This window comes from Rana temporaria, chromosome 2, assembly GCF_905171775.1.
Source record: "Rana temporaria chromosome 2, aRanTem1.1, whole genome shotgun sequence".
Lineage (NCBI taxonomy): Eukaryota > Metazoa > Chordata > Amphibia > Anura > Ranidae > Rana > Rana temporaria.
In genome coordinates, this window is record NC_053490.1 from 212,263,436 (window position 1) to 212,288,761 (window position 25,326).

At 43.5% G+C, this 25,326-nt stretch overlaps 1 protein-coding gene across 1 annotated transcript in view; it reads left to right on the top strand.

The window, feature by feature from the left end:
- The window catches only part of TMEM255B (transmembrane protein 255B), a 116,550-nt gene that overhangs the window by 62,962 nt on the left and 28,262 nt on the right, over window positions 1-25,326 (top strand). The window contains exons 6-7 of the mRNA XM_040336368.1: window positions 43-128; window positions 12,688-12,847. Of these exons, the coding sequence (XP_040192302.1) occupies window positions 43-128; window positions 12,688-12,847 (246 nt within the window). The remainder of the gene's footprint in view (window positions 1-42; window positions 129-12,687; window positions 12,848-25,326) is intronic.

Below are 25,326 nucleotides of genomic sequence, written 5' to 3' on the forward strand. Positions count from 1 at the left end.
AATTCATTTTTCCCTTTTTTCTCTCTTCACTGTACGGTACAGGTAACATGCTTTACCTCAAGCAGTCAATGTCAACTAAGAATAAGGACTCATACATGCTACTGTTGTGATCTATATGACTGCGAAAAGTATGTAATAAGATTTTATTTTCTGGTGTTGTAGAACATATGTTGATAGCTTAACTCCAGGCAAGCTCGTAGACTTTTTAAAATACATTTACAAGAACTGTGTTACTTATTCTGTTCAGGCACTCCTAACATCCAGGTCACTCTGCCATATATAGCATATCCACTCCCAGCAATACAGCCCAGTCTGGAAAATGGCCAGGAGCAACAGCATCAATGCATGCAAGTGTAGCCAAGTCCCAGGTCCCCATTGGTCTAATGAGAACCTCCAGAGTTAGTGATAGTTGACATCTTTCTGTGTAGAGTGGGTTACAGGGCATAGTGGGTGTAATGCAAGGTAGATTTATGGGCGCCAGACACTTCTTGAATGCAAAGAGATTTATTGTCTCTTAAACATAACTGTGGGAGAGAGGGTTTAGAGCCAGGACACCCTTTTTGAAGTTGCAATGTTAATTATTAGACTCCGAGACTTCTATAGGTAGACAGCCATGCAGGGAAAGGCACCCAGCCGGACACCAAATCTGCATGTGTAGGCATGCTGTCTCCTATGGCAACAATCTTGAACAGTTCCTAACAAAGGTCACAATAAACTCTTTCCCTTCCTCTAAAGTCTCCTATTGTAGATCTTCACTCAACTGAGCTCCCAGTCTCTCTCACTAGACTTGCTGATCCACTGCCACTGGATCTCCTGATCTCTTCCAACCTTCTTGCTCAGTATCTTCCTCAAGCATCACCCCCTCATCCCTGCTGGGTCCCTAGCTTTGTATCAAAGATACTTCTCAAGCGTCACCCCACTGGCCTGATCGGTCCCTAGCTTGACACACAAGGCTGCCATGCAAGTGTCACTTCCGATGGTTGGGTCCCTGGCTTGACACCTGTGGAAGTTTCCCATTTCTACACCGTCCCCGGTTGGTGAGAATACTGCTCCGGTACTTGCTTCAGCTACTTACAGTAGTCCCTGATCACAAGGTGGATGGTCCCTTAGTGGTGACAACTTCCCCTCCGGCCGCGATATGTTCTCCGGCCGGCAGAACCGTCACTCCTGGTTGGACTGCAAGCCGCAGTCCCAACCCTACTCTGCTCTCTCTTGCTTCTCTTGATTCTGGATAGGCCCTCAGACAGCCAAGCAGCCAGAAGTCCCTGGAATAGGCCTCAGTCTCTGGCCTAGCAGCCCAGGACATCACGTCCACCCAGATAGCCGTCCAGGTGGCACAGAACTCCGATCACCTGACCTCACCCAAATAAATAGGCTCTCCCAGCAGGCCAAGGGACTCAAGAAGATCCCTGCCCATTGGCTGAGATACCCCCATCTATTCCTAATCTGTCTTTGCAATGCCCTTGTCTTTTATCTAGTGCCACCAGATACCCGGCCATCTAGTGACAGAAGAGAGAAGTGCAGCAATTCCAGAATTAGGGTGGAAACAATTGATCTCCTATCAATTGGCCAAGGCAACTACACCAGGCAGGTAAATTTACTAGTAACCCTGCCTAAACATCAGGGTGCTACACAAGGGCACACACAGCACACAAGTGTGAACCTATTATTAGAAGAAGGATACTATGCAATGCAGCAAAGCTTGATTTCCTCATTGCATTGTCTTTTCCATTCCTAAGGCAAAAATAAAAAATATTTATGAATATGTAACTGGATTAAAGTGTTCTTTTTTTTTATATTTGCCTGGAGGTCAGCTTTAGAAAGAGTTCATAGTTTTTCTCAAAAACTATAGATACACATTTAATTTAAATGTAGAAAATATCAGTTGTTGTTATGTAAGTTAGAAAACAATGCTATGTTTTACAGAACAAAGTAATCTTTTAACCACTTAAGCCCCGGACCAATATGCAGCCTAAAGACCCAAGGTGTTTTTACAGTTCGGGACTGCGTCACTTTAACAGACAATTGCGCGGTCGTGCGACGTGGCTCCCAAACAAAATTGGCATCCTTTTTTCCCCACAAATAGAGCTTTCTTTTGGTGGTATTTGATCACATCTGCGGTTTTTAGTTTTTGCGCTATAAACAAAAATATAGCGACAATTTTGAAAAAAATTCAATATTTTTTACTTTTTGCTATAATAAATATCCACCAAAAACATATATAAAAACATTTTTTTCCCTCAGTTTAGGCCGATACGTATTCTTCGACCTATTTTTAGTAAAAAAAATCGCAATAAGCGTTTATCGATTGGTTTGCACAAAATTTATAGCGTTTACAAAATAGGGGATAGTTTTATTGCATTTTTATTAATTTTTTTTTTTTTACTACTAATGGCGGCGATCAGCAATTTTTTTTGTGACTGCGACATTATGGCGGACACTTCGGACAATTTTGACACATTTTTGGGACCATTGTCATTTTCACAGCAAAAAATGCATTTAAATTTAAATGCATTCTTTATTGTGAAAATGACAGTTGCAGTTTGGGAGTTAACCACAGGGGGCGCTGTAGGAGTTAGGGTGCACCTAGTGTGTGTTTACAACTGTAGGGGGGTGTGGCTGTAAGACTGACATCATCGATTGTGTCTCCCCAATAAAGGGGATGACACGATCGATGCGCCGCCATAGTGAAGCACGGGGAAGCCGTGTTTACATACGGCTCTCCCCGTTCTTCAGCTCCGGGGAGCGATCGCGACGGAGCGGCTATAAACAAATAGCCGCGCCGTGGTCCCGGATCGCTCCCCGAGCGAACCCGACCGCCGCATGTAGCCGGGGGGGTCCCGATCGGACCCCCCACCCGCTAATAGGCAAGGACGTACATTAACGCCCATGTGCCTGTACGTGCCATATTGTGGACGTACATTTACATGCGGAGGTCGGGAAGTGGTTAAAAGTGAGAGAATTGGTAGAAGCAGCAAAAACTAAACAAATTCCGCATTTTCCAGATGGTACAGACAGATGACACATGTAGTTCATGATTAATTAATAATGGGCCAAATCCTCAGCCAGGCGGCGTAACTTAACTTTCAGCAGTTAAGTTACACTGACTTAAAGTTTTTACCTAAGTGCCTGATCCACAAAGCACTTACGTAAAAATTTCAAGCCGTGTAACTTAAGTGCCGCCGTCGTAAGGCGTTCCTCCTCTCCGGGGGGCGTTTACAATTTAAATGAGGCGCGCTCCCGCGCCGGCCATACTGCGCATGCGTGTGACGTCATTTTCCCGACGTGCATCGCGCGAACGTAATTGACGCCGGGCGGCTTTGTGGATTGCGACGGGACACTAAAGTTGCGACGGGTGAAAACAAAGACGCGCCGGGAAAACAAATAATTTTAAAAAAAAATGACAGCGTCGCTCAGCATGCATTCCTGAGAGGGAGAACTCCATGCCAATTTTCAAAGAAAAAAACGGCATGGGTTCCCCCCCCCAGGAGCATACCAGGCCCTTAGGTCTGTTATGGGTTGTAAGGAGACCCCCCTCCGCCGAAAAATCGACGTAGGGGGTCCCCCTACAATCCATACCAGACCCGTATCCAAAGCACGCTACCCGGCCGGTCAGGAATGGGAGTGGGGACGAGCGAGCGTCCCCCCCCCTCCTGAGCCGTGCCAGGCCGCATGCCCTCAACATGGGGGGGTTGGGTGCTCTGGGGGAAGGGGTGCGCACTGCGGGCCCCCCCACCCCAGAGCACCCTGTCCCCATGTTGATGAGGACAGGACCTCTTCCCGACAACCCTTGCCGTTGGTTGTCGGGGTATGCGGGCGGGGGCTTATCGGAATCTGGGAGTCCCCTTTAATAAGGGGGCCCCCAGATACCGGCCCACCACCCTAAGTGAATGGATATGGGGTACATCGTACCCCTATCCATTCACCTGTAGGCAAAAAGTAAAAGTTATTAAACACACAACACAAGGGTTTTTAAAATAATTTATTATTCTGCTCCGGATGCCCCCCCTGTCTTCGTTATTAGCTCAATTACCAGGGGGGGCTTCTTCTTCCACTCTCCGGGGGTCTTCTCCGCTCTCTGGGGGGGGTTTCTTCTTCCGCTCTCCGGGGGGGGGGCTTCTCCGGACTCCGGGGGGCTTCTTCCATCTTCTCCCCTCTTCCGCTGTTGACTCGGCGAACCCCGGTTCTTCTGCAGATGTCCGGTGCCTTCTTCTTCAGCGCTGGCTGCCTGCTATGTTTGTGTGTTAGCTCGATTTCAAACAGGCAGCCGGCGCGGTCTTCTGTGACGTCAGGGTCTTCTGTTCTTCTCCCCTCTTCCGATGTTGACTCGTCGCCTGTTGTCGCTGTAATGATGGAAGCGCGCCTTGCATCCCATTTATATAGGCATCACCGTCCCATCATGCTCCGGTAGGTACCCACGTGGTGGGTGCACGTGGGTAGGCACCCACCACGTGGGTACCTGCCGGAGCATGATGGGACGGTGATGCCTATATAAATGGGATGCAAGGCGCGCTTCCATCATTGCAGCGACAAGAGGCGACGAGGCAACATCGGAAGAGGGGAGAAGAACAGAAGACCCTGACGTCACAGAAGACCGCGCCGGCTGCCTGTTTGAAATCGAGCTAACACACAAACATAGCAGGCAGCCAGCGCTGAAGAAGAAGGCACCGGACATCTGCAGAAGAACCGGGGTTCGCCGAGTCAACAGCGGAAGAGGGGAGAAGATGGAAGAAGCCCCCCGGAGTCTGGAGAAGCCCCCCCCCGGAGAGCGGAAGAAGAAACCCCCCCCGGAGAGCGGAGAAGACCCCCGGAGAGTGGAAGAAGAAGCCCCCCCTGGTAATTGAGCTAATAACGAAGACAGGGGGGGCATCCGGAGCAGAATAATAAATTATTTTAAAAACCCTTGTGTTGTGTGTTTAATAACTTTTACTTTTTGCCTACAGGTGAATGGATAGGGGTACGATGTACCCCATATCCATTCACTTAGGGTGGGGGGCCGGTATCTGGGGACCCCCTTATTAAAGGGGACTCCCAGATTCCGATAAGCCCCCCGCCCGCAGACCCCGACAACCAACGGCAAGGGTTGTCGGGAAGAGGTCCTGTCCTCATCAACATGGGGACAGGGTGCTCTGGGGTGGGGGGGCCCGCAGTGCGCCCCCCTGCCCCAGAGCACCCAACCCCCCCATGTTGAGGGCATGCGGCCTGGCACGGCTCAGGAGGGGGGGGGACGCTCGCTCGTCCCCACTCCCATTCCTGACCGGCCGGGTAGCGTGCTTTGGATACGGGTCTGGTATGGATTGTAGGGGGACCCCCTACGTCGATTTTTCGGCGGAGGGGGGGTCTCCTTACAACCCATAACAGACCTAAGGGCCTGGTATGCTCCTGGGGGGGAACCCATGCCGGTTTGGAATTTACAAATTGCCGTGGAGTTCTCCCTCGGGAATGCATACCAAATGCCGTCGCTTGAATGGGCCTTTACAAGGTATGACTAACTTTACACTTTATAAAAGCAGCCCTAGTTTTACACCAGGCAAACTAACACAAAGTGTAAAAAACTAGGCACAAAAGCTTTGAGGATCGCCCTAAGTGCTAATTTGCATACTAGAAGAGGCATTTCGACTCGAAATGCCCCCAGTGGCGGATGCGGTACTGCATCCTAAGATCCGGCAGTGTAAGTCCCTTACAGATGTCGGATCTTCAGCCTAACTTAGGAAAACTGCTTCTGAGGATCAGTTCCAAAGTTAGAACCAGAGATACAACGGCTTACGCCGGAGTATCTCTTTTGTGGATATGGCCCAATCTTCCCAGTTCAGCAAATCATCTTCCTGTGTCACCTCTCTTCCTCCAGCCTCAACAAAAAAAAAAACGTTTGTGCACTGGTGTGCAGTCATGTTGGAACAGGAAGGGGTCATCAGTAAACTGTTCCCACAAAGTTGGGAGCATGAAATTGTCCAAAATGTCTTGGTATGCTGATGCCTTAAGAGTTCCCTTCACTGGAACTAAGAGGCCAAGCCCAACCCCTGAAAAACAACCTCACACCATAACCCCCTCCACCAAATGATTTGGACCAGTGCACAAAGCAAGGCCCCATAAAAACATGGATGAACATGTTTGGGGTGGAGGAACTTGACTGGCCTGCACAGTCCTGACCTTAACCTTATATAACACCTTCCATCTGGCGGATCGGATCGGGTGAACACGGACATACGGTCCGTGTTCATCCGATCTCCCCATAGGGGAGAGCGGAGGAAAGACAGGGCGGTCCCTGCACAGTGTGCGGGGACCGCCCTGTCAGCCGACGGCTCAGCGGGGATTTTACGGAGGATCCCCGCTGAGCTTTACGGACACACGGAGGCGGATCAATACTGATCCGCCCCGTGTGAAAGGGCCCTTAGACTCAGTTCACACTATGAACCACATGTGTATCGCACAGGAACCACACCACATTCCTGTCAAATTCATATGCAATTCAGTGCGGTGTGGTTTGAGACCATTCATTTTGAATGTGCTCAAATCGCATCTCATCCCAGCAAAGATGTGTATGCAGCAATTTTGAAACAGCACTGCAACAGGATCGCATGGTTGTTTTGTACCATGCAAACCGGTGCTGGCAAACACACTGCTTTTTTGATGTCGTTGTTTGCACTGACACAAGGGTAGTGCGATTTGAATGTGGTGTGGGAAATGCGCACAGATCACAGTGATCCCACACCGCATTAGTGTGAACCTAGCCTTACTGGATTCAAACATGGTTGGGGAAAAACAGAGTTATACTCAGGCAAGACTTAAATGTAAAACATCTGCCTGCTTAGGATAGACCTTGCTGAAGAGGGATGACCATCTTGTGTCTTCCCACTAAGCTAAATTTTGCCATAATGAAAGACTTCTAATGCAACATCAGAGGACACACAGTCCTCTGGTAATCAAGCATAGTTCACACTGCTGGACCCCAGTCATCTCCCTCACACGGATGAATTATTTAGTGCTTGGTATGCCGTCAGATATCTCCTGGTCTAGATGAGGTAAGTAAGCTTGTATTGACATGTTTTATTTCCTTTTATAAAAGCATAGGTTCTTCTCCCTCACAGGGTTTCTGCTCTGCTCCCTAATTGGTTATCAAAATGAAATAATCAAACTTTTAAAGCATAGGATATCCACTCAATAGTAAGATATACTGTATGCAGGATCTCACATAGAGAGTCCATAGTATTCCATAAAAACTCTGCTGTATTTAACCACTTCAATACAGGGCATTTTTACCCCCTTCCTGCCCGGGCCAATTTTTAGTTTTAAGCGCTGTCGCACTTTGAATGACAATTGTGCGGTCATGCTAAAAAACAAATGTTTTCCTTAGTTTAGGCCGATATGTATTCTTCTACATATTTTTGGTAAAAAAAAATTGCAAGAAGTGTACATTGATTAGTTTGCGCAAAAGTTATAGCGTCTACAAAATAGGGAATAGGTTTATAGCATTCCATTTTTTTTACTAGTAATAGCAGTGATTTTTCTCGTGACTGTGACAGACATCTTGGACACTATTTTGGGACCATTCAAACTTATACAGTAAACAGTGCTATAAAAATGCACTGATTACTGTGTAAATGTCACTGGCAGGGAGGGGGTTAACACTAGGGGGCGATCAAGGGGTTAAATGTGTTACCTAGGGAGTGATTCTAACAGAAGGGGGATGGGACCTACAAGGGGAGGAGACCGATCAGTGTTCCTCTGTACTGGGAACACACTGCGGCCACTGGGCACGCGCCCTCGGCTCCCGAGTGCGGGAGTCCCCCTAGGCAGCTGAGAAGCCCAGGACGTCATATGATGCCCGCCCAGGATGGGAGATCCCTCCAGCGGACGTCATTTGACACTGGGAGGGTAGGGAAGTGGTTAAAGGGGTTACAGTTGTGTTCAAAATTATTCAACCCCCCAATGCTGTAAAGAGTTTTAGGGAATTTAGTGTACATTTGTAATTGTATTCAGAATGAAATCCTACAAGGACTTCTTAAAGAACCATATGCAACTAAAATTACATCAATTGGTTTTGTAATACAGTAGTAAATGTTTCTTTTGTGAATTCTTCATTTACACAATTATTCAACCCCTTAAAGACTACCACTCTGAAGAACAGAGGTTCATTGAAGTGTATTCAATCAGGTATTGAAAACACCTGTGGATGTCAGGGAGCAGCAATAAAGCCTAATAAGCATTAATTAGGCAGCTTTAAAATGACTGTGATACTCAGCTCCTTCTAGACATTTACTGGTGTGGTTACACACATGGTGAAGTCAAGAGAATGGTCCGGGAAGACAAGAGAAGAGGTGATTACTCTTCACAGGAAGGGCAATGGCTATAAGAAGATTGCAAAGATGTTAAACATACCAAAAGACACCATAGAAAGCATCATTCGCAAATTCAAGGCTAAGGGCACTGTTGAAACGCTACCTGGTCGTGGCAGAAAGAAGATGCTGACTTCGACTGCTGTGCGCTACCTGAAGCGTAGAGTGGAGAAAAGTCCCTGTGTGACTGCTGAGGAACTAAGAAAAGATTTGTCAGATGTGGGTACTGAAGTTTCTGCTCAGACAATACGGCGCACACTGCGTAATGAAGGCCTCCATGCCAGAACTCCCAGGCGCACCCCCTTGCTGTCTCCAAAGAATAAGAAGAGTCGACTGCAGTATGCCGAAAGTCATGTGGACAAACCACAGAAGTTTTGGGATTGTGTTCTGTGGACTGATGAAACTGTTTGGGCCCATGGATCAACGCTATGTTTGGAGGAGGAAGAACAAGGCCGATGATGAAAAGAACACCTTGCCTACTGTGAAGCATGGCAGGGGTTCAATCATGCTTTGGGGCTGTTTTGCTTCTGCAGGTACAGGGAAGCTTCAGCGTGTGCAAGGTACCATGAATTCTCTTCAGTGTCAGGAGATATTGGATGACAATGTGATGCAGTCTGTCACAAACCTGAGGCTTGGGAGACGTTGGACCTTTCAACAGGACAATGATCCCAAGCATACCTCCAAGTCCACTAGATCATGGTTGCAGATTAAAGGCTGGAACATTTTGGAGTGGCCATCGCAGTCACCAGACTTAAATCCGATTGAGAACCTCTGGTGGGACTTAAAGAAAGCAGTTGCAGTGCGCAAGCCTAAGAATGTGACTGAACTGGAGGCTTTTGCCCATGACGAATGGGCGAAGATACCCGTAGATCGCTGCAAGACACTTGTGTCAAGCTATGCTTCACGTTTAAAAGCTGTTATAACTGTAAAAGGATGTTGCACTAAGTACTAAGATTGAATGTCACTTGGGGGTTGAATAAAACTTATAATGATGCGAGCACAGAAAAGACATTTGTGGTTATTTCATTATAAATGTTATGTTATATTTGTCTGACCTACACGTGCCTCTTTGATTTAATTGTAAGCAGGATGACTGAATGATCAAAATCAATGTCAAACTGGCCAAAACAATCAATTTCAGTGGGGGTTGAATAATTTTGAACACAACTGTATATAGTCCATAAAGGGGTTGTAAAGGAATTGTTTCCCTAAATAGCTTCCTTTACCTTAGTGCAGTCCTCCTTCGATAACCTCATCCTTCGATTTTGCTTTTAAATGTCCTTATTTCTTCTGAGAAATGCTCACTTCCTGTTCTTCTGTCTGTAACTACACACCGTAATGCAATGTTTTCTCCCTGGTGTGGAGAAAGCTTCTTGAGGGGGGAGCGAGCGAGCAGGCAAGTCAGGACACTCTCTACTTTGCAGATAGAGAAAGGAGCTGTGTGTTAGTGGGCGTACTGACACAGAGAAGAAATAAGGACATTTAAAAGCAAAATCGAGGGATGAAGTAAGTGACGGAGGACTGCACTAAGGTAAAGGAAGCTATTTAGGGAAAACATTTTTTTCCTTTAAGACCCCTTTAATTATGGTGAAAAACCTTGTGTGCTGCACTTGCCCCCAGAGTCCCCCCTTTTTTTTACCTGAGCCTGTCCATTCCAGCGATGTGCACGAGCCCCTTGACTCCAGCTGCTGTCTCTGTCCTCATTGGATTGATTGATAGCCGCAAGAGCTATTGGCTCCCGCTGCTGTCAATCAAATCCAGTGACATGTGAGCGGGGGCGGGGTTGAGTCCTGCTGTCTGTGTCAGTAAACGCAGCAGCAGGACTTGGGAGAATGCCTGCATAGGTGCCTCCAAGGAAAGCAGCTCTCCGTGGGGGCATTTTTTTTTAAAACACAAACCTTTACAACCACTTTAAGCATCCATATATCAAGCATCGGGCTATATTCCTACAAAAATCTTACATTTCATAACTGGAAATTGTCTAATACTAGGTTACTGTTACTGTGTTAGGATACTCAAATATCTTACTGCATTAATTTAATTATTGCAAAAGTATTGTTTGGAACGCGAAGATACACATAATCTAGAACACACAAAATAACCATCTAGTACAAATATTGTGGTACCATATAACACACATGATTTTTGTACAATTCTTTATATAAGAATATTTATGGCAAGAACCATGTTACAGTGCCTTAAGAAAGTAATCATACCCCTTGAAATTTTCCCAATTTTTGTCACGTTACAACCTAAAACGTAAACTTATTTTATTGGGATTTTGTGTGATAGATCAACACAAAGTGGCACATAATTGTGAAGTGGAAGGAAAGTGATAAATGGTTGTCAATTTTTTTTACAAATAAATATCTGAAAAGTGTAGCGTGCATTTGTATTCAGTCACCTTTTACTCCGATACCCCTAACTAAAATCTAGTGGAACCAATTGCCTTCAGAAGTCACCTAACTAGTAAATATAGTCCACCTGTGTGTAATTGAATCTCAGTATAAATACAGCTGTTCTGTGAAGCCCTCAGAGGTTTGTTAGAGAACCTTGGTGAACAAACAGCATCATGAAGGCCAAAGAACACACCAGACAGGTCAGGGATACAGTTGTGGAGAAGTTTTAAAGAAGGTTATAAAAAATGTAGGCTATAAAAAATACCTCAAACTTTATACATCTCACGGAGCACTGTTCAATCCATCATCCGAAAACTGAAAGAGTATTTTGCCCGGAGGTCCGTTTCCGAGGATAAATCCTCTGGCGGATTTTGATCTCATGGTTGTACTAACCATGAGATCAAAATCCCCGCGGTGACGTGTCGCGCCGTCATGATGACGCGACGACGTGCGCGACGCTGTAATATAAGGACTTCCACGCATGCGTCAAATCATTACGACGCATGCGAGGGATGGATTCGGACGGATTGATCCGTTGAGTCTGTACAGGCCATCGGATCAATCCGCTGGACTGGATTCCAGCGGATAGATTTCTTAGCATGTCAAGAAATTTTTATCCGCTAGAAATCCATCGGCCCGAAAAATATCTGCGGAAAAATATCCGCTGGATCGTACACACCAGGGGATCTATCCGCTGAAACCGGTCCGCGGATCAATTCCAGCGGATCGATCCTCTCGTGTGTACGGGGCCTATGGCACACCTGCAAACCTACCAAGACATGGCCGTCCACCTAAACTGACAGTATTGGCAAGGAGATCATTAATCAGAGAAGTAGCCAAGAGGCCCATGGTAACTCTGGTGGAGCTGCAGAGATCCACAGCTCAGGTGGGAGAATCTGCCCACAGGACAACTATTAGTCATGCACTCCACAAATCTGAGCTTTATGGAAGAGTGGCAAGAAGAAAGCCATTGTTGAAAGAAAGCCATAAGAAATCCTGTTTGCAGTTTGCGAGAAGCCGTGTGGGGGACACAACAAACATGTGGAAGAAGGTGCTCTGGTCAGATGAGACCAAAATGTACCTTTTTGGCCTAAAAGCAAAACGCTATGCGTGGCAGGAAACTGTACATCACCTTGAACACCCAATCTCCCCCGTGAAACATGGTGGTGGCAGCATCATGTTGTGGGAATGCTTTTCTTCAGCAGGGACAGGGAATCTGGTCAGAGTTGATGAAAAGATGGATGGAGCCAAATACAGGGCAATCTTAGAAGATACCTGTTAGAGTCTGCAAAAGACTTGAGACTGGGGCGGAGATTCACCTTCCAGGAGGACAACGACCCCTAAACATACAGCTAGAGCAACAATGGAATGGTGTTTAGATCAAAGCATATTCATGTGTTAGAATGGCCTACTCAAAGTCCAGACCTAAATCCAATTGAGAATCTGTGGTAAGACTTGAAAATTGCTGTTCAGACGCTCTCCATCCAATCTGACAGCTTGATTTATTTTGCAAAGAAGAATGGGCAAAAATGTCACTCTCTAGATCTGCAAAGCTGAAAGAGACATCCCCAAAAATACTTACAGCTGTAATTGTAGCAAAAGGTGGTTATACAAAGTATTGACTCAGGGGGGCTGAATACAAATGCATTTTCACATATAATTTTTTTTTTAAATTTAGAAAAACATTTATCATTTCCCTTTCACTTCACAGTTATGTGCCACTTTGTGTTGGTCTATTACATAAAATCCCAATAAAATACATTTACATTTTTGGTTGTAACATGACAAAATGTGGAAAATGTCAAGGGGTATGAATATTTTTTCAATGCACTGTAAATATTATGGCAGAGGAATATGGGATGGCATGTTTTTTTTTGGATATAGTTTTTAAAATTCATTCCATCTCAGATATAAGTTGACCAGCGTTTTTTTTTTTTTCGTTTATTTGGCAGTTCAGAACAGTCTGGCAGCTACTATGAATTTGTTGGCGTAAACAGTTGCCAGGATGTGGTTCACTTATACCGGCTGTTGTGGACCTGCACCGTCTTGAATATTGTCGGCCTCTTCCTTGGCAGTGTCACTGCGGCTGTCCTTGGAGCCTTTAAGGATATGGTAGGATTTGTTTTCTAAAATATCTGAATATAAAGCTGTACTTTATCCAACTTTGTCTCAAAGAAAGAAAAATGTGTAGTCTGTGCATTGCAGATATCATGGTGTAATACAAACGATGAGTAGTATAATAAAGAAGGAACTTTCCATAGACTATATGGATAAAGAGAGCATTAGAAAGTTACATTAACCATAAAATAAACTCTTGATATGTGCAGTGACCACAGATTTTTTACTTCAGGTATACGTAAACACACTGGGGAGAATTTTTTAAAAGTGGAGCAGACAGAATCTTGAGCAGATGTGCATGGCAAGCAATCTGCTTCCGTATTCTGCTTGTTCAGTTAAGCTTTGAAAATTAAAGATAGAAGCTGATTGGTTGCCATGCAGATTTGCTCCAAATTCTGACTGCACTGTTTTTGATACATTTCTTTTAGTATATCAACAATGTATTCGGGAATCAAATGAAATTAAAGTCAGATGTACAAGTCTAAATACATAAAAAAAAAATATATATACAGTTGTACTCATAAGTTTATATACCCTGGCAGGATTTATGATTTCTTAGCCATTTTTCAGAGAATATGAATGATAAGACAAAAGCATTTCTTTCACACATGCATTGGTGTGCGCAGCCTATGGCATTAGGGTGTGCACCTCAAAGTTCCAACACTCCACTCTCTCTCTATCCTGAAATGTTGGGGGAAGGAGGGGTGCAAGGGAGCACACAGGGGGACCTGGGCAGCAAAAAGAGGAGGAATAGGGACAGGAGGAGTGGCACATATTGGTACCGATCCCTGTATTTTCCTCTCGTGACAGCAGAATGTTGGCGAGAGGGAGAGAAGGAGAAGCCGGTTCTACTAAATACCAACCTCGCCGCCCCTCCTGTCCAGGTTCTGGCGGTTGGTAAGGAAGGTTTGTGGTTTATCTGTCATCTACCTACAATAGACACGTGGGTCGTGATTGACAGGTTGCCAACCCCAGGATTAGGGTGTGCCTAGGCACACCTGGCACACCCCTTGCGCACGCCTATGTACTCATGGTTAGTGTTTGGCTGAAGCCATTTATTATCAATCAACTGTGTTTACTCTTTTTAAATCGTAATCACAACAGAAACTACCCAAATGACCCTGATCAAAAGTTTACATACCCCAGTTCTTAATACCGTGTATTGCCCCCTTTAACGTCAATGACAGCTTGAAGTCTTTTGTGGTATTTGTGGATGAGGCTCTTTTTTCTTCTCAGATGGTAAAGCTGCCCTTTCCTCTTGGTAAAAAGCCTCAAGTTCCTGTAAATTCTTTGACTGTCTTACATGAACTGCATGTTTCAGATCTCCCCAGAGTGGCTCAATGTTATTGAAGTCAGGAGACAGAGATGGCCATTCCAGAACCTTCAATTTATTCTGCTGTAGCCAATGACAGGTCAACTTGGCTTTGTGTTTTGGATCATTGTCATGTTTGAATGTCCAAGTACGTCCCATGAGCAGCTTCCTGGCTGATGAATGCAAATGTTCCTCCAATATTTTTTAATAACATACTTCATTCATCTTGTCATCAATTTTGACCAAATTTCCTTTGCCATTGTAGCTCACACATCCCAAAACATCAGCGATCCCCCTTCGTGTTTCACAGTAGGAATGGTGTACCTTTCATCATAGGCCTTGTTGACTCCAAATGTAGCATTTATGGTTGTGGGCAAAAAGCTAAATTTTGGTCTCATCACTCCAAATAACTTTGTGCCAGAAGGTTTGAGGCTTGTCTCTGTGCTGTTTGGCATATTGTAAGCGGGATACTGTGTGGCATAGTACTGGCTTTCTTCTGGTGACTCGACCATGCAGCCCATCTTTCTTCAAGTGCCTCCTTATTGTGCATCTTGAAACAGCCACACCACATGTTTTGAGAGAGTCCTGTATTTCACCTGAAGTTATTTGTGGGTTTTTCTTTGCATCCCAAAAATTTTTACTGGCAATTGTGGCTGAAATTTTAGTTGATCTACCTGACAGTGGTTTGGTTTCAACAGAACCCCTCATTTTCCACTTCATGGCCCAGTTTCTCAAAGACTTCCGACGGCGTATCTCCAGATACGTCGTCGTAAGTCCGAATGGCCGCTGTCGTATCTATGTGCCTGATTCATAGAATCAGTTACGCATAAATTCTGCCAAGATACGAGCGGCGTAAGTCTCCTACGCCGTCGTATCTTGGGTGCATATTTACGCTGGCCGCTAGGTGGCGCTTCCGTTGATTTCCGCGTTGAATATGTAAATAAGCAAGATACGCCGATTCACGAACGTACGTACGCCCATCGCAATTAGTTACGCCGTTTACGTAAGACATACGCCGGCGTAAAGATAAAGCTGGTCTCTAGGTGGCGCAGCCCATGCAAGGTATGGACGTCAGAACAAACATATCTTTTTACGTTGTTTACATAAGTCGTACGTGAATGGGGCTGTGCGTAGGTTACGTTCACGTCACAGGCATTGAGCCGGCGTATCTTTGGGCGTAAATACGACGTGATACTGAGCATGCGCGCGCATGCGCCGTTCGTTCGGCCATGCATCTACATGGGGTCAAACTTAATTTAAATACAACACGCCCACGACCTGCCTACTTTGAAATATGCGCGCTTAGGCCGGATGATTTACGCTACGCAGTCGTAACTTAGGACGCAAGTGCTTTGTGAATACAGCACTTGCCTCTCTAAGTTGCGGCGGCGTAGCGTAAATAAGATATGCTACGCCCGCACAACGTTATGCCGCCCTACGTGAATCTAGGCCCTTGATTGGAGTTTGAACATTGCTCACTGGCATTCTCAATTCATTGGAAAATCGTTTTATATCCCTTTCCTGCTTTTATACAGTTCAACTACCTTTTCCTGCAGATCGTTTGACAATTCTTTTGCTTTCCCCATGACTCAGAATCCAGAAATGTCAGTGCAGCACTGTATGAAAGAAGCAAGGGCCTGTCAGGAGTCCAGAAACTCATTGACCTTTTATACACATACATACACACACGCTAATTACAAACAGATCACAGGTGAGAATGGTTACCTTCAATAGCCATTCAAACCCCTTTATGTCAACTTGTGTGCATGTTATCAGGCCAAAATCACCCGGGTATGTAAAGTTTTGATCAAGGTCATTTGGGTAGTTTCTGTTGTGATTAGGATTTAAAAAGAGCAAACACAGTTGGGTAATAATACTTGTTTTCAGCCAAACACTAACGTAAAATAAACGTTTTTGTGTTATCATTCATATTCTCTGAAAAATGGCCAAGAAATCATAAATTCTGCCAGGGTATGTAAACTTATGAGCACAACTGTATATTTACGTACATATACACACACATTATGTCATGGGTCCCCTACAGGAGTGGTTTTGAACCCTGTCTTCAAGTACCCCCAACAGGCCATGTTTGCAGGTTTTCCTTTATCCTGCACAGGTGCTTTAAATCAGAGTCAATGGCTTGGTATATTCTATTTTATCTAAGAGAAATTCCCAAATCATGGCCTGTTGGGGGTACTTGAGGACAGGGTTGAGAACCACTGCCCTACAGGATTACATGAAGCAAATTCCTTCTTAAAGTATCTTGTTCCTAAAAGGCGTGGCCATGCTGGGCATGTGAGCGGTTGTGCCTAATGGAGCTTCTACCATTTATCTTCCTGTTAATCCTTCTTGCGGAAGCTATACCAAAGATACCCACCAACCTTCTGCTCCACACAACTCTGGGATCCCTCCAATGCAGCTCTTCTGTCATTAGCCAGCATGATGACTAGAAAAAATAAAGAGAAAGCTGAAGTTCTGGAGATCTGGGATGGTGTCACATCATCTCTCCCGCAGCACCATCCTAGAGACACAGCGAAGCCCAAAGCAATTTCCTCCAAGACCATTAAGACTTCCCACCCTGGGGTTAGAGTGGAAACCAGAGAAATGCTATGTTATACACAGAAACTGATAGACTCACAGGGACAAGAGCTGTTAGATGACTCATGTGTCTTCTTAATGTGGGCTCTAATCTAACAGTGCAGTGTTCCATTTTACCATCCTTTCTACAGCGGGAGACTTCCTTATATCAACGGATTGGGGATGTGCCTGTCATACCTCATAGGTTAAAGTCAACATGGTGACTATCTCCAAGATCTGTTGGTTCTATATACCATGAAGCCCTTGTTCTCTGGGGGTTAGCAGGTTGCCCACTTCGGCTTCATATCTCTATAGTACTGTTGTGCCTTTTTCCGTAATTTTTTTTGTATAACCCACTTCTCCAGAGTGGCTCAGATTATATGAACTTTCTGGTGTATTTGATTGCATCATCCCATCGGTCAAGCCTATGATTGTCTACCAAGATAGACTGTCATGATTAACAGTAACCGGTTTCCATTCTTGGGTGACTGTCCTTGTTATTTCATGCCCTTTTTGGTATCAACAGAGTGGATGTCCCTATGATATCTTGGCATGTTAGGGGATTGCACAGTCCCCTGGTCAACACTGTTCTCTGCAAATATCACCCTGCGATAATGTGAGCTCCAAGATTTACTTTATGAAAAATATATTAAGTTGTCTCCTTTACTCTTGGATAGGTCATGCATGCCATTCCGTTTATTCATTCTATTTTAGAGGTGTTAGTATTCTGCTACACAGATCTTAAGATTTTCAGGAACTTGCCTCCATTGTTGATGTTAAGGGTAGTTCTATTTTTATACCTTGAAAACTGTATACGGTTACATGCATATTAGCTATGGTGTACAGTGTATTGCTTTTCCCTTTTCCACTATGGCGTTAAGACAATTACTGTCCTTTCTACTAGATAAACCAGATGTACCCCTCTTTCTTTTGGGTGTCTTTAATAAGTATATAGACCACCATCTGGATAGGCACCCCCTCCCCCCATCCCGGTTATATAAGGCCCTAAATGTAGAGGTACCGCACTATAAGCCTTTCTTTTGGAAGTGGGTTGGACTGGTTTCTGGAGGAATAGACACCCCCCATGAACAACACCTTTCATGTTTCTCTAAAACCCATTCTTCCCCTTCCAGGATAGACTTATATATAGGGACTTCTTCTGTCCTGTTATTAACTAACTTAAAATATGCCCCAAGAGGCATCTTAAACTATTACCCATTGATAGCATGGATATCTGCCAAACCATTTATTAAACTTGCTTAGAGTTTCCTGATCAATTACTGTTTTTGGTATAAATTATATTTCTACATAGCAAATAATTTACTAGCATGTGTGGTAGAGTAATAAAAACCAACAGACACAACAGTCATGACATGCATGCTGCTGATTCTGTGTAAAATTGAATCATTAATTGAAAGGGGTGTGTTCAAAATAATATCAGTGTGACATTAAATTAGTGAGGTCATTCGGTCTATGAAAAAACAGGTGTCAAACAAGGTGGCCCTTTTTTAACCACTTCAGTCCCCGAAGGATTTACCTCCTTAATGACCAGGACATTTTTTGCGATAGGGCACTGCATTACTTTAACTGACCATTGCGCTGGCGTGCGATGCTGTACCCAAATAAAATTGATGTTCTTTTTTTCCTACATAGAGCTTTCTTTTGGTGGTATTTGATCACCTCTGTGTTTTTTATATTTTGCGCTATAAACGAAAAAACTACTGACAATTGTGAAAAAAAAAATCTTACTTTCTGCTATAATACATATTAAAAAAAAAATTTAAAAATGAATTTCTTCATCAATTTAGGCCAATATGTATTCTTCTACATATTTTTGGTAAAAAAAATCCCAATAAGCGTATATTGATTGGTTTGCGCGTAAGTTATAGCGTCTACAAACTATGGGATAGATCTATGGACTTTTAATTAGTTTTATTGTTTTTACTGGTAATGGCAGCAATCAGCGTTTTTTAGCAGGATTACGGCAGACAAATCTGACCCTAAGTGACACCAATACAGTGATCAGTGTTAAAAAAAATGCACTGATCACTGTAAAAATTACACTGGCAGGGAAGAAGGTAACATCAGGGGCGATCAAAGGGTTAAGTGTGTTCCATAGCTGTGTGGGGGAAGTACTGACAGAAAGAACCCAGAGATCGCTGTTCCTGATTACTAGGAACAAAAGATCTCTGTATACTTCCCTGTCAGAACGGGAATCTGCTTGTTTACATAGGCAGATCCCTGTTCTGCCTCTCTGTGGAGTGATCGTGGGTGGCCGGCAGACATTGAGTCCACCAGACCTGCTCATTGGCTCCCCCACCATGCAGTGGACAGGTACGTTGTTTCATGCAATAGAGCCACCCTGCCGCCGTATATATGTGGTGGGTGGTCTTTGAGTGGTTAAGGAGGAAGGCAGCAAATGTTGTATATGCAGGGTATAGTGCATTTATCTCTGAAAATCTGAGTAAAATGGGTTGTTGTTGAGAAGAACAGAGTACTTTGATTAAAAAGTTGATTGGAGGGGAGAAAACATAAAGAAGTGCAGAAATGGATAGGCTGCTCAGCTAAAATTACCTCAAAACGAAAATCTACTATTCAAATGGTTAAGAAAATAGCCAAAATGGCAACGACTCAGGCAATGATCAGCTCTAGGGTGATGAAAGAAGGTCTAAAGTTACCTGTGAGTACTATAGCAATTAGAATATGCCTGTGTGAAGCCAAGTTATCTGCAAGAAGCCAATGAAAAGTCCCATTGTTGAAAAAACACCATGTGCTGAAGAGGTTACAATTTGGCAAAGAACACAGTGACTGGCCTAAAGAGAATTGGCGCACCATTTTGTGGAATGATGACAGCAAGTTTGTTCTTTTTGGATCTAGGGGCTACAGACAATTTTTCAGATGACCCCCAAACACGGAATTCAAGCCACAGTACACTGTGAAGACAGTAAAGCATGGTGGCGCACGCATCATGATATGAGGGTGTTTCTCATACTATGGTGTTGCCCTATTTATCACAAACCAGGGATCATGGATCAATTTGAATACATTAAAATACTTGAAGAGCTCATGTTGCCTTATGCCAAAGAGAAAATGCCCTTAAAACATGACAACGACCCCAAACAGACAAGTAGGCGAGCATCTCCAGACCAACAAGATTAACATTATGAAGTGGCCAGCCCCATCCCAGGACCTTAATCCAATGGAAAACTTGTGGGGTGACATCAAAAATGCTGTTTTTGAGACCAATAAATGCAGAGGAATTGTGGAATGCAATCGTCCTGGGCTGGAATACCTGTTCACAGGAGCCAGAAGTTGGTTGACTTCATGCAACACAGATGTGATGCAGTTCTCATGAATAGTCCTTTTACAACTAAATATTAGTTCAGTGATTCAAAGGAAAGCTAAATCTTAAAGCATTTTTCAGTTTATACTGTAAATTGTTGAGTTTGAAAAGAAAAATGCACACTGCTATTTTCTGTGAAAAGTCAAATATTCCTTTTTCTTCATTTTCTGTAAAATAAATGCTCACTATACGCCAATGGCCATTGGTATTAAAACATAGCTTTTATTCAAATTTTAAATAGAAAAACAATTCTGGACTGTGTGTGTGTGTATATATATATATATATATATATATATATATATATATATATATATATATATATATATATATATATATAGTGCCTTGAAAAAGTATTTATAACCCTTGCAATTTTCCTCATCTTGTCATGTTATAACCAAAAACATAAATGTATTTTATTGGGATTTTAGATAGACCAACACAAAGTGGGACATAATTGTGAAGTGTAAGGAAAATGATAAATGGTTTTGATTTTTTTTTTACAAATATCTGAAAAGTGTGGGGTACATTTGTATTTAGCCCCCTTTATTCTGATACCCCTAACTAAAATCTAGTGGAACCAATTGCCTTCAGAAGTCACCTAATTAGTAAATAGAGTCCACCTGTGTGTAATTTATTTAAGATTTGTTAGAGAACCTTGGTGAACAAACAGCATCAAGAAGGCCAAGGAACACACCAGACAGGCCAGGGATAACGTTGTGGAGAAGTTTTAAAGCGGGTTTAGGTTATAAAACAATTTCCCAAGCTTTGAACACCTCACATGTGGGGTTTGAACGGTGTTTACATATGTGGGCGGGACTTGCATGCGCGTTCACTTCTGCACGCGAGCGACCGGGACAGGGGCGTTTTAAATTTTTTTTTATTATTATTTTATTTTATGTTTTTACTTCATTTTTATATTTTTACACTTTTTTTTACATTTTTTTTTTTGATCACTTTTATTCCTATTACAAGGAATGTAAACATCCATTGTAATAGGAATCAGTGTGACAGGTCCTCTTTATGGAGAGATGTGGGGTCAATAAGACCCCACATCTCTCCTACAGGCTTACAAGCATGAAATCGGTGAAAAAAAATTCACCGATTACATGCAGACAGCCGCGATAGCGGCTTTGTTTACTTCCGGGTACCGGGCGTGACGTCATAACGTCGCGCCCGGCCCTCCGACGGTCATAGAGATGACTGTGACCGTCTGGTCACCAGTCATCTCTATGGTTCACCAACGAGCGCCGGCCGATTCGCTCTCCGGGCCCCCGATGGCACGGGAGAGCCCGGAGAAGCACCGGATGGCGGCGGGAGGGGGGGACGTCCCCTCCCGCTGCCTAGAAGAACGATCGAGCGGCGGAACCGCCGCTTTGATCGTTCTTCTGGTGCACAGAATCACCAGCTGAAGACGGCGATATCTGAATGATGCCTGCAGCTGCAGGCATCATTCAGAAATCACCGCTCAAAGTGGAGGACGTCCCAGGACGTCCTACGGATCTGAAGTGGTTAAAAAATAAGACAACAGTAAAGTTATCCCCATTTTTTTAAATATTATGAAAGATAATGTTACGCCGAGTAAATTCATACCCAACATGTCACGCTTCAAAATTGCGTCCGCTTGTGGACAAATTTTTACCCTTTAAAATCTTCCTAGGCGACGTTTAAAAAAATCTACAGGTTGCATGTTTTGAGTTACAGAGGAGGTCTAGGGCTAGAATTATTGCTCACGCTCTACCAATCACGGCGATACCTCACATGTGTGGTTTGAACACCGTTTACATATGCGGGCGCTGCTCACGTATGTGTTCGCTTCTGCACTAAAGCTCGTCGGGATGGGGTGCGCTTTCTGGCTCCTAACTTTTTTTAGCTGGCTCCTAGATTCCAAGAAAATTTGTCAAACCCTGGTGTAACACTAGTTGTGATTATGGTTGCCATTAAAAGTTTCCACTACAGTTCTCAGATCAGCAGATGAACTTCATCAAGAGCACCTAAGTTGGCTGATCAAAACTCCCCCCCAGTATTGACACTAATCCAAACTCCCCGCCAGCACTGCCACTCATCCCATTCCACCCACACCCCCACCAAGGAGTAAAGAGGAGGAAAAAAAACAGAGAATACATGAAAGGGTGAGGAACAAATAAAAAGCTAGAGAAGGAATAAGAGTACAAGAAAGATGGCTAGAGAGGGATGGTAATTAAAAAATAAATAAAAAAAAGAAATTAGGATAGAGGGAGATAAAAGGGAAAGAAAGAAGAACAAAGAGCGTGGTACATCCTAAAATGTACCATAAGGGGGTTTTAATACTGTACGAGTGGAAGGGACTAAGGAAGCACTAAATATCCATGGGTTAGGGGCAGAAAATCCTTGTCTTGCCTTAGGTGCCTATAACCCATACTACGAAAGTAATTTTACTGTTAGGGGTCCCCACAACTTGCCAAATTTTATCAAGGGGTCACTAGAGAGTTGAGAACCACTGGTTTAGGTCAAAGCATATTCATGTGTTAGAATAGTCCAGACCTAAATCCCATTGAGCATCTGTGGCAAGACTTAAAAAATTGCTGTTCACAGTAACTCTCCATCCAATCTGACAGTCCTTGAGCTATTTTGCAAAGAAGAATGGGCAAACATTTCACTCTCTAGATGTGCAAAGCTGGTAGAGACAGCCATAAAGACTTGCAGCTGTAATCGCAGCGAAAGGTGGTTCTACAAAGTATTGACTCAGGGGGCTGAATACAAATGCACGCCACACTTTTCAGATATTTATTTGTAAAAAAAAAAAATTGAAAACCATTTATCATTTTCCTTCCACTTCACAATTATGTGCCACTTGCCAAAATGAGGAAAATTTCAAGGGGAATGAATACTTTTCAAGGCACTACTTTCGCTAAAAATATTTTGTATTTTCAATACAATTTCTAGAACATTTCTGTGGCAGGGCCATCCATCCAGGGTTAAATTAAAACACCTTTAACGTCCCAAAGACAGTGACAGAGTAGCTCTTCCGAATCCCTGGTTATACTACCTAGCTGCACAGCTTCAAGATGTGGTTTGGGGGCTGGCATCATCATCAGAGGGCAGTGCAGCCCACGACTCATCATTGTCTGAGACTCTATGTACTCAGTGTAGAGCACCCCATGGGAGCAACAGAATAGGTACACACTCTGAGTATGAGTTGAGACCAAATTCCTGGATGTCATCGTCATAACCACTCTAACACACCCCTAACCAGGAATTAATGACACCAATGTGAGTGAGACTGTATATATATTCTCAAAATCAGCTCACGCAGAATAACAATACAATAAAGAAATGAACAATAGCCACCCACTAACTCTAGACAGGGACCTACTACGCTAATGAAACCCCACAGAAACCAACAATAACCAGGCTCTGTATCAAATCAGCTTAAACTGGATACAAAAGGGACACAGTGGTGCCAACCAGTACATAGAACAAAACCCTTCTCATTACTAAGCTGTCACCAGCCCCGTGGGTGAACCCAGTAAGTTCAAGTCTGCCTGCAGGTCACCAAATAGAACTAGGAATAGTGTTGTGCTATAAAGAGTACCAGAGACTTTTCTACACTGTCCTCAAATGGAGTGAACAAACTATATATGGATGACAGTAACTATTATATGCCGGCTTTGTTGGGGCCCGCACTGTGGTGCAATTAAATGTATTCCATTAAGTCTCTCCTAGATAGAAGCAATACGCTGATAAACAGTTTAAACTATGGGATGTGTCTTTAACTGCTTGTCAACAGTTTTAGTATGATTGCAAATGAGAATGGCAATAAAACAAGAGGGAAAAAGAAAAGCAGGAGAATATCTATGCTCTGCTGTGAGAAGACAGATTATGGGTTGGCAGAACATCACTGCGGGTGGCAGCAGGGGGGCAGTTTGTCTAAATACAGTCTTACTGGCATGGTAGGTGTGAAAGGTGGTAGTCTATTGTGTACCAAGCAAACTAAGGATGGGTATATAACCCGCTTGTCAACTCCGGGACATCTGTGGCAAGTTCTTGCGGTGGAGATGCCTCTCAGCAGTCAATGTGATGCTCTACCTCCAACCTGGTTGACTCTTCTGTCCAGCAGAACGAGATTGTGTCCTAAACGTTTGTCCTAAAAAATGCAGGAAGACAGGTCAGCGATACCACCCTGTGTCTTTAGCTGACAGGCGCTGAATCTGTAAACCTATTGTGTGTCTTAGGACACAGTGCCTTAAAAAAAGTATTCATACCCCTTGATATTTTCCAAATTTTGTCATGTTACAACCAAAAATTTAAATGTATTTTATTGGGATTGTATGTAATAGACCAACACAAAGTGACACATAATTGTTAAGTGGATGGAAAATTATAATTTTTTCTTTTTATATACAAATAAATATCTGAAAAGCATGGCGTGCATTTGTATTCAGCCCCCTTTACTCTGATGGCCCCAACTAAAATCTATTGGAACCAATTGCCTTCAGAAGTCACCCAATTAGTAGAGTCCAGCTGTGTGGAATTGAATCTCAGTATAAATACAGCTGTTCTGTGAAGTCCTCAGAGGTTTGTTAGAGAACCTTATTGAACTAACAGCATCATGAAGGCAAAGGAACACACCAGACAGGTTAGGGATAAAGTTGTGGAGAAGTTTAAGGCAGGGTTAGGTTATAAAACAAATATCCCAAGCTTTGAACATCTCACGGAGCACTGTTGAATCCATCATCCGAAATGGAAAGAGTATGGCATAACTACAAACCTAATAACACATGGCTGTTCTCCTAAACTGGCAGGCCAGGAGAGCAGTAATCAGAAGCAGCCAAGAGGCCCATGGCAACTCTGGAGGAGCTGCAGAGATCCACAGCTCAGGTGGGAGAATCTGTCCACAGGACAACTATTAGTTGTGCACTCCACAAATCTGGCCTTTATTGAAGAGTGGAAAAAAAAAGCCATTGTTGAAAGAAAAAAGAAAATTACAAACTCGCGCTATGGTAATGTGTTTGAACAATAGTAATAAATAAGGCTGCTGCTGTAGTGCAAGGTAAGTACCCAAAAAATGAAAAAATGTATTAAACTCAGCACTGCTCCTGTGAACTAACTAACATACATACACATATATATATATATATATATATATATATATATATATACACACACTATATACATACACATATATATATATATATATATATATACACACATATATATATATATATATATATATATATATATATATACACACATATATATATA